General features: G+C 43.7%; 1 protein-coding gene across 1 annotated transcript; it reads right to left on the reverse strand.

Moving 5' to 3' along the window:
- Positions 1-4576: 4576 nt before the first annotated feature.
- CKS2 (CDC28 protein kinase regulatory subunit 2) lies at positions 4577-9141 on the reverse strand. The gene is made up of 3 exons (XM_048851433.2): positions 8974-9141; positions 6893-7020; positions 4577-5096 (listed from the first exon to the last, which is right to left on the reverse strand). Exons 1-3 carry the CDS (start codon positions 9030-9032, stop codon positions 5044-5046), a joined length of 240 nt encoding a protein of 79 aa, XP_048707390.1. The 5' UTR covers positions 9033-9141; the 3' UTR covers positions 4577-5043.
- Between the last annotated feature and the right edge of the window lie 1207 nt (positions 9142-10348).

Genomic DNA, 10348 nt, shown 5'->3' on the forward strand with positions numbered 1-10348 from the left:
TGGTTCTACGTCACCTTCCAATCCAGGGCAGCAGCGAGGGACTGACGAGGAGCCTGTTGGTCTGGTCACGTGACCGCACTGCCCAACCTGCCACCCGAGAGTTTGGAGGCGGTGCGCAAGACTGGGTGGTACTCCCTGAAGCCTCTGGGTGGCGCGCTCCTGTGCGTGTGCCTCACGGAGAGCTGCTTGTGTTATTTTGTGAAAATAATCCATTTGGAATTATGGTATTTTTGTCAGTTTTCCAGGGTTTTCCTTCTTATCTGGCTCTTGCAGTTCATGGCCAAGTAAACACTATAGTGGTATTTTGTAGACTATTATAATTTAGAAATGCTCCCTTATGTGGGATAGTATTATGTGTTAGGATATAGATATTCAGGCCTGTCTGTAAACGCCTATACTCTAAGAATTTAAGTGTATTCTTATCACTTCACTAGTTATAGAGGTATATAAGAAAGAATCAAAATCACTGTCTGTCAGTGTAAGGGCCTTCTCTTACTGTGTCAGTCTGAGGCCCTGTTCTTAGGCTAAGGCCTTTGGCTAAGCAGCAGAGGCAGCCATAAGCTGAGAAGCAAAGGGTCACATCCTCACATTCCAAACTAGTCACATTGAAATAAGGTGCTATTGGGCTGTTAGGAATACACTCCTGTCCTGATAATGCCTATCACCTCCAGAGAAAGGGAAGCACCTAGAAGATGTAAAAGGAAACTTAGTTTGATAGCATCCTGTCAGGCAAGAACTCACTTATCAATAGACACAGCTGGGAAACCCTTATGTCTTTATAGATGTAGTTGTGAAATCTTCATTTCTGTGTTGTTCTATCATTGTAGTCCCCATTTCCCTATTGTTTGTCTGTATAATCTCTCTCTGGTTCTGTGATTGTTTGTCTGCTGTATAATTAATTTTGCTGGGTGTAAACTAATTAAGGTAGTAGGATATAATTGGTTAAATTATAGGGGGGAGGGATAGCTCAGTGGTTTGAGCATTGGCCTGCTAAACCCAGGGTTGTGAGTTCAATCCTTGAGGGGGCCATTTAGGGATCTGGGGCAAAAATTGGGGATTGGTCCTGCTTCAAGCAGGGGGTTGGACTAGATGACCTCCTGAGGTCCCTTCCAACCCTAACCTTCTATGATTCTATGATAAATAATCATGTTACAATATGTTAGGATTGGTTAGTTAAATTTCAGGAAATGATTGGTTAAGGTATAGCTAAGCAGAACTCAAGTTTTACTATATAGTCTGCAGTCAATCAGGAAGTAAAGGGGGGAAATGGGAAGAGGGAATTGGAATCATGTTTTGCTAAGGGGCAGAAATGGGAATGGGAAAATTGGAATCATGTTTTGCTAAGGGGCAGGGAATGGGAACAGGGACACAGGTAAGGCTCTGTGGTGTCAGAGCTGGGAAGGTGGATACTAAGGAAGGAAACTGGGATCATGCTTGCTGGAAGTTCACCCCAATAAACATCAAATTGTTTGCACTTTTGGACTTTGGGTATCGTTGCTCTCTGTTCATGTGAGAGGGACCAGGGAAGTAAGTGGGCAAAGGAATAAGCCCCCTAACATTATGAACCTAGGCATTTGGTGATGTGCCCTGGAGGCAAGGGTTGGTAACAGGGCATAGTTGTGTGCCTCAGTTCACCACAGATACTCTCCAATTTTATTAAAGTTGCATGCCTTTTTCATTCACTCGTTTGTTATTTAACCCCAAGATTGTTACAACCATCTGAGAACACTTTATTCCCATCAATCACTGCACAAATTAATCAGGCACCTTTCTTTCCATTTTCACCATTTCTATTTATATTTGCTTGTTTGTTTCCCCAGTACTACAGCAGCGCAGTAATAATAAAACAAGGCATCTAGAGCCAGCTAATAGGCACATGCACACAACATCTAAGGCTGCTCTTACACATAGTGAGAAAGAATGAGAACTTCTTAGAGTAGGGGCAACTGAAGGCCTCTCAATTTCTTCCCTCCTTCCTATTTAAAATAATAATTTTAAAAAGTGTGTGTGTGGGGGGATACTTTACACCACCACTCCCAACTACAGAGCTTTGGCCATCAAGAAAGCAAGTCTTAGAGGGATCAATGTGGTGCTATGAGTACATCAGCAATGCAAAATTCAATTTCTTGAATGGAAGTTTGTGCCCAGTACTCCCCTTCGCATATGATATTTCTGAGCAGTCTTGAACAAAGTACTTGCCAGTTGATGTGTGTGGTGTCTTCTCTCTTAAAAAAACTTGATGACTGAGTGGTGATAAACATTGCAGTGCCTAAAGTTCCACATCAAGTCAATACAGGACCCTCTTTGTCCTGTATTTCAGCAATAACAATGCAAAGACTCAAAAATTGATACAAGTGTATGATTTTGCACCAGCAACAAAACATTGTGAGGGCATCCCATAAACTTTTCATGCAAATGTCCTTTATGGCATGTAGTTAGAGCTATTTTGATTCCAGAATATTAGAGACAAGGTTGATGAAATAAAATCTTTTATTGGATCAACTTCTGTTGGTGAGATTTCAAGCTACATGGAGCTTTTCTTCAGGTACCTCTCCCAGATCTGAAGTAGAGCTTGGTGTGGCTTGAAAGCTTCTCTCTCTCTCACCAACAGAAGTGGTCCAATAAAAGATTTTACCTCATCCAATTTGTCTCTTTATTTCCTTTAAAAGTTAGTAGTCACTCATCTGAAGATATGTTTTGGAAAAATTACTTACTCATAGCTGCTGTTCTCTGAATGTGTTGTCTTTGCAGCCCTCCACTGCAAGCCATGTGGGTCAGATACATGACTCCATCAAGGAAACAAGGAGAGTTTATCATCACCATTGTGAGAAGCATGCACAAGCACATTTTTTACTGAGGCTGTTCCATTTTTATGACAGTTGTGTGCAACTGTGTGTTTATGATCATAAGTAAAATTTCTATTTCTTCCACAAAATCTTTTAATAATCTGAAGTAATGATATAGAAGAACTGCACTAGTAGAGAGCCCATTCTCAATGTTTGTAACATGTCTGAAATATATTTCCAATGTCTGATTTACATTGAGCTAAATCAGTTAACTTGTATGAAAAATAAAAAACAAGGATAACATTTTCACTCTTAGAAGGATCTCATTGTTTAAACTTTCATCATGCTTAGCATATCAGAAAGCAATGTGCTTGTATAACATGAACATAAAATACCAACATGTAATTTACTAAAGACAGCCAGCCCCAAGTTAAATCCGATATAGCCACAGGCACTTGGTATGTCTATTGACCAGTGCAAGGATAGAACTTTAAGACAATTAAGGTGACTAATTTAGAAGCGAAGAGCTCAGTGTAAGCTCAAAAACTTGTCTCTCTTGCCAACAGAAGTTGATCCCAAAATATTACCTCACCCACCTTGTCTCTCTTGTCCTGGGACCAAATACAGCTACAACATAATTAGGAAGTTACATTAATGATTTTTGAGATTCAGCTCTACGAAGTACTAACAATAAGACGATTCTAGCCCCGATGGCCTTATCAACCTATACCATTCTACAATCTAATGCTTTTAGTACATACAGTTCTGAATATACTGACTGCAGTGGAACAACCCTTACTCTATCCTATTCACCTTTCAAGGATGTATTCTCAGGCTACAGCTTATTGCACTGTGATTAAGTATTAACCATGATTCATGAGCTAGACTATTGTCAGCTAATATATTTTCCCCTCCTACACCTCCAGTAAACAGCATGGCTTGCTCATATACTTAGATTTGACAAATTATGCCTTTCTAAAGGGAAGCACTAATGTCAAGAGACCTTTAGGGAGAAGGCCCAGTTAGCAGTCGTTTACTTTTGACTCATGTATAATGGCATAGTAGAGAGTCAAATACCTGCACGTTGCCTAGAAATCCACAAATACAGATGCCTGAGCTGATACACCCCGCTAAGATAGCCGGGGTAAGCTTACCGTAGCAACTTTGATTTGGATTTACACTACACGCTGTGAAAGTGTATTGCCAGGCTTGGGTTTGAGATGGCCTAGATATAAAATTATAGCAGGAAGTTCTTCAGAAGGGAATGAGTGGTCAGAAGACAGACATAGATACAACTAATACCTGAATAGCCTGGAATTTTTGCTATTCACTGAATGCAAACTCATGCAGCACAAGGCATATTTATAATCTTAAAGCCAGGACAGCCAACTGCATTCTCCAGCTGGTTTTAGTGTGATCTTCTGACTAGCTGCATCATACTAAAGTGATTTGAGAGGTGGCTCAAATAGCCTAAGCGCAGCAAAGTGATGGGGCACATTCTGTTGTGGGGCAGCAGAGCCTATATTAGCCTGTTTTGTGAAGAGATTCTTGATTCAGAGTAGTCAGCCAGCAACTGTGTCTTCCCAGAGACAGGCATTATGTCATAGAGAACTATGTCCCTGTGAAGCCACGGTTGTGGTTTTTTTCCACCTATGCAGTGATTTCATGATCAGTGTTGGACAGGTACCTCCTCCTCCACTAGTTTAGCTTTAACTCCTAAATTCTACATAGTTGATTCCGATCCGCTAACACATAAGATTTCTTAGAAAGACTTCACAAAAGTAAATATCTAGAATTAAGAGAGAGTGTTTATTTCTTTAGACCCCTTGTGAAGAGTTGGGAAGCCATGGGCTTTGAACTAGTCAAACATATGTAATTACAATGCTGTACATTGTTTCAATACTGAGTTACTCAAGTTTCTAAAGAAAAAAATACATGTAATAAGTGAAAGTCTATAGTCAGGACATAGACATGCAACATGAACACTTTATTAAACAAAAGTAATTTAATAAAAAGTCAAATAGGCATTTATATTACAGTAAAGGGATATGTTTTTATTAATCTTTAGACACCATAGCAGCCTACTTGGAATTGCATTTGACTGAGCTCTGTTGCTGTGAATAATACAGCTCATGCACAGATACGGATGTATGTTTTGTACATTTTTTTCAAGTATTCACTGAATACTACCAACATATATACACTCATATACATAAAGTTCCAGAAGATTTAATAGAAGATTTCCAGAAAAAAAAGTTCATTTTTGTTGGTCTTTCGGAAGAGGTCTTCTAAAGAGAAGGATGTGTGGTTCTGTGGAAATAAGATTGAACGCAAATTTCAATGTTATCCTGCAATATTTATCATTGCCAGTCCTGCACATTTGTGTACAGCAGCTTAGTACTCAATTACTACATTTAATAGACAAAACGTTAAGTCTCCCCACTGAGTGTAAGAAAAATGACCATTCCTATTAGCGCCTTCAAGCTTGCCCTTCTATATGGGGTAAAACTTTTAGAAGCACCTGAGTGACTTAGGATCTTAAGCCAATTAGGTGCTTTTAAGAAGTTTTACCCTTGGTGCCAAGAGAGGCCACTCAAAATTAAGATGGGAATTACTATAATAGTTAAGTATTTCCATGAATGCTCAAGTTTCAAATACTTGGAAATGACTGATCAGTACATTTTAGTGTGAAATTATATCTGTGTGTAACTGTAATGCATAAGCATTGATCATGTTTCGGTAAGGAATTTGTATCAGTTTAACAGAAGACTATTGCTAGTACCGTAAAGTCAGTAGAGTTTGATTTTTCGCAACATTTCCATACCAAACCTTCCTATGTAGATGCAGTTTATATTGGCTTATACTAGCAAGAGCACCTTTATGCTCCATTATAAACACTACAGGTTGGCTATACAGCCAACCTTTTCTAGTAGAGAGCTGGCTTGTCGGTTTTAAACTGGCTCAAGAGTGTCTCCACAAGTGGGTACATTGATTTAACTAGACCGATTTCTAGGCAGGTCTAGTTTAAACAAGGAAGTTGAATCAATTAACAAGACCTTCAGGCCAAGTGGTGCATGCACATCCTTTAGCAGGAGAGTAAAATACAGTAAGTCATTGGAAGGAAAGGCCATGCTTGCAGAAAATTTAAATGTACCTTTGGTTGAATTTGCTTGCTGGTTCTTCCAAACAGCGAACTTGGAAGACCACTGAGATCACCTGCAGTTTGTCCACTGACAGTTAACATAACTGTCAGTCAGGTTTGTACTAGTTTTAAACACTCATGATAAGTACCAAAGTAGGGTCTGAAATTGAGTCACTTGTACTTTGATACAAAGATTATAATATTACAGTTAAGATCTTCTAATCTTTAACTTTTGTTGTTTCTGGCAAATCAGCTATAATATAGCCACTTGGACGACAGTTTTATTTTGGTTCACGAAGACCAAGTTATACAATTACCTATATCTAAGGGCTTGTCTACACTGGCAATTAACAGCGCTGCAACTTTCTTGCTCAAGGGTGTGAAAAACACCCCCCTGAGCACAGCAAGTTGCAGCGCTGTAAAGTGCCAGTGTAAACAATGCCCCAGTGCTGGGACCTACGGCTCCTCGTTGAGGTGGTTTTTAAAAAAAAAAAAAAAAAAAAAAAAAGCATGCCACAACCACACAAGGCACATTAAAGCGCTGCCACGGCAGTACTTGAGCATTGCCAGTGTAGAGTAGCCCTTAGTGTCTAAGCTTTAATCTAGCACAGATAGCAACTTGTTAGTTTTCTAGTTCAGGGCTTGAAAAGTTTGACAGCTACAAACTAGACATGAGATGCCCACTAGTTAGACCCAGAGAAATCCTGCCCTGGATCTAAAAAGTAAGTGTTAGGGAAATTTGAAGCCACACCCTCCACCCCTTCCCTTTCTCCCCCCACAAAAATGACCCCAATGCTTCTCCACAGTTTTCCCAAGCAACTACAGAGTTATGACAATCTTTTGATTCCTGTAACGTTGGGTATTGCTAATAGGAGAAGATTCAGGGTGTCCTTTTAATCCCAACAAGTACCTGCATAGTCAGTTAAAAGTGCCATTATAGCAACAGAACAGTCATTCTATTTACCTGGCTCATGGATCATGTAATGGACCCAGCCAAGACTTTGCTGGACACCAAGTCTTCTCCATTCCTCTTCAGACATTAGATGGGTTTTTGGTACTTGCTTTGAAAGCTCTCTGGGTAACATCACATGTCTGTTGAACATATAATAGTACTAAAGTTATCTTACAGTACAGATCAGTTTTCTTTTTGAGAACACCTGTATTTATAGGCTATAACCCTTACTGCCTTTCCTAGAGAAATGTCTTAAGCAGGACTCAGTCTGCCAGACACCAGAAAAACTATATCCTCCAGATGGAGGATATCAGGCAACTTGGCAATATCCTGACCACCAGTGGGAAGCCCAGTGCACTTTTCCTAAGATATTGTGCCCCTCCCGACCTATTTCTGTTAGCTGCTAGAAGGATGCCCACCATCTGTTCTCAAGTTTCCTGGGAGAGAGACCAACTGTTCTACATGTTGATGTACCAATGGCAATATACGGGCTATTTAAAGATTCAATAGTTTTAATTCATGCAGATTTAAGTATTCATATTAAAACACTTTTAAGCTTAAAAAAGCGGTGGTATGCTAAATCTTGAAATCCAAGAGCCAGTACTGTAGATGTTAACCCTTCAGCCTTGTGAGGGAAGGTATTCCCTACTTCTTCTGAAATATATTTGAGCCAGGAGAGAATGCCTGCCTAGTCAAAGCAAAGAGTGCTCCTGGCATTTGGTTATTGCCACACTGTTTAAGAGACAAAGGAAACTCCTATCTACTTGATCAGATAAGTGAATCAGGACTGGTGGTATAAGAATGTTTCCTAAAACCACTTATCACAGCCAAGTCAACCGCTGACCAACATAATCTCACCTCTGCCCTTGAATACCAAACTGTACATGCAGATCACAAACCTATCTTCAGGAGAGTAACATTTAATAAAGTCACAAAACAGAGGCACTGTAGTGTATTTCATAGGGCACTGCGGAGTCTGTTTACCTCTTCCCTCTCAGACCAGTGTATTCTGCTTCCCTATTATGCAAACTGGTCACACAGCATTGTTTCAGGCTTGAATGAACAAAACACTCAAGTGGGGTAAGCAAGAGGTCATCTATCCCATAGCCTTGCACTCAATGTCATTAACCTGCATAAGGAGTCAGCAATATACCCGGAGCAAAACTTCCCACAGAAAGCATGGCATCTTTACTACTAAGATTTGTTCAGGGTAGTGTGTGTTAATACACTTCAAGTTAACCTCCCAAGACTCCCTTGCATTGCAGAACAGCTACACCCCAAAAGGCTAAGTGCACATCTGCCCAGGCCACGTGGTCTCACTGAGCGTCTATAAAGTGACTAGAGCAGGAATTGCCTCACTCTGAACTAGCGAAAGCAGAGTCAGGTTCTGGAGGGAGCCAAAGGCGCCTCCCCTGATGTGGCCAACAGGCAGTTGCCATTGTTGTCACCCCATTCCAGAGATCAGGATTGTTTACAGGTAGTAAAACCCAGTCCCACCAATGTCTGCTCCGAGCGGGTAAGGGGACCTGCGAGCCCGCCAGTGCTCAACAATGGCCGCTAGAGTGTCCCCAGTGAATTTCGGGGACAGTGAGCTCACAGCAACTCTTCCGAGATCAACTCCAGGAAACCTGGCTTCCCTGGGAGACGGCGCCGAGCGCTCCGAGCAGCGCCCGCGACTTAGTCACTGGCTCACGAGCCCCTTCAGCGCACACAGCCCGACCGCCCCAGGCTCCCCTCTCCTCGCGCAGGGCCCATTGTTCCCCCAACCCCTGCGGAAGGAGCAGCCCTCCCCTCATTTCCCGGGGCGGACTTGGCGGCGGCTGCGCTCGAGACGGGCGGAGAGAGCCTGAGTCGGGTCCCGATATTAGAGCGCCATATTCTGACCCGAGCCCCCGGCAGCCCCAGAAGAGCCAGTGATCCCGCCCACACCCCCGGAGGGGAGCAGCGGGGCAAAGCATTTACACCCCCCACCCCAGAGAGCGCTGCGCCGCGCGCCTCCTCCCCGGACGCCCCTACGCGCGGCCGGCCGGCCGGCCAGCTCACGCCCCGCGGCACGGAAGGGGGTGGAGGACAGCGAGAAGCAACCCACGCACCGATACTCGTAGTGCTCGTCAAAGTATTTGTCGGAGTAGTAGATCTGCTTGTGGGCCATGGCGGAGGCAGCTACACCAGCAGCACCCAGCTCGCGTTCCTCAACCTGAGGCAGCGCCCGCTGATTAACTGACCCCTTCAGCTTTCCACTCAATTTGAATCCAGCAATTCAACGTTTATTGGCGGGCAGTGCCAGCCAATCACAGAGCGCGCTATCACATACGTCAGACAATTACATCACCCGTACCCTTCACTTTCTCCCGACCAACCATTTAGAGGCCGTGAGAGCGAAGGGCATGGTATATGAGTGGGACGGTTAAAGTACGCTGCGCGCGCAGAGGTTGGGAGGGAGTTGGAGTCAGCGCGTGCGCCCGCTCAGGCCGTTTGGTCTTCTCCAGACATGCGCTTGCCTCGTGAGCTGCAGTGGGACGGTTAGGGGCGGGATGGGTTGCGGTTGCCAGCGGTTACGGAACGGGGCGGGTTCCAGCAGTTTGTAGACTTCCTTCAGCTTCATGTGCGGATGAAGCTGACAGGCTGCTGAGCTGCCCCGCTCCTCCCGACATAGGGGCCGATCCTGCTCGTCTCCTTCCCTCTGCTGAGGCGTGTCCCCCGCAGCGCCCCCCCACAGCGCTACTTACCTGCTGCAGCTAGCAGTGAGAGGCGGTCTGGCTGTGCTTATACTGTAGTGTCAGCACAGGGTTCAGACAGGCTCAAGCCTAACTCCTTCCCCTGCTCCCCAATCACACTAACCTGGAGCTGGCACCTAGGACCCTATGGGAGTCGAGGGTTGAAGCCTGAGTCAAGCCAGGAATCAGGGTTCAAGCCCTATCGTTTTACAGTGTAGACATAGCCTCATTGGACTTGTGCTCTCTCTGGGAGTACCCTAGAAGTATCCCATGGGCCGCCTGGCTTTGTCTGCTGGACAGTCAAATTTCTCCACACTGCACCATGAACAAAAGGCCAGAGTGACACATTTTGGGAGAGCACTAGGAAGTCTGGGATATGGGTGGCTGGACTTGGACCTGTTTAATGCAGTGGATAGGCTGGATCTGCAGGTGGGAATCGGTTCAACAATTCCTAACCTGGGGTTACAAATAAATGTAGCTGCTCAAGCCTTACGTTAATAAATCCCCTCTGCTAACTCAAGTTTTCCTAAATTTGCACTTAACATTGCACTGTAGACTACTCTGCTGTCTGTTCTTACCTCAGATTACAATAGTGGTGGAGACCTGGGGTACGTCTACACTGCAAAAATAGCAGTGTAGATGTCCTTGCTCAGGTTGGAGCCCGTACTCTGAAATCTACTGTTGTGGTGCGAACTCTGAAGCAGTAGGAGGACAACTGACTGGCACATAAATACTGCTGGTCTGTGGGAAG

This window comes from Caretta caretta, chromosome 5 (genome assembly GCF_965140235.1).
Source record: "Caretta caretta isolate rCarCar2 chromosome 5, rCarCar1.hap1, whole genome shotgun sequence".
Taxonomy (NCBI): Eukaryota; Metazoa; Chordata; order Testudines; family Cheloniidae; genus Caretta; species Caretta caretta.

What these genes read in the sequence shown, in the direction of transcription:
- CKS2 (XM_048851433.2), bottom strand. Translation starts at nt 9,032, where the DNA reads ATGGCCCACAAGCAGATCTACTACTCCGACAAATACTTTGACGAGCAC. An exon ending in GACGAGCACTACGAGTATCG is followed by an intron (nt 7,021 to 8,973) that starts GTGCGTGGGTTG and finishes TATGTTCAACAG; the next exon opens with ACATGTGATGTTACCCAGAG. An exon ending in TTACATGATCCATGAGCCAG is followed by an intron (nt 5,097 to 6,892) that starts GTAAATAGAATG and finishes TTATTTCCACAG; the next exon opens with AACCACACATCCTTCTCTTT.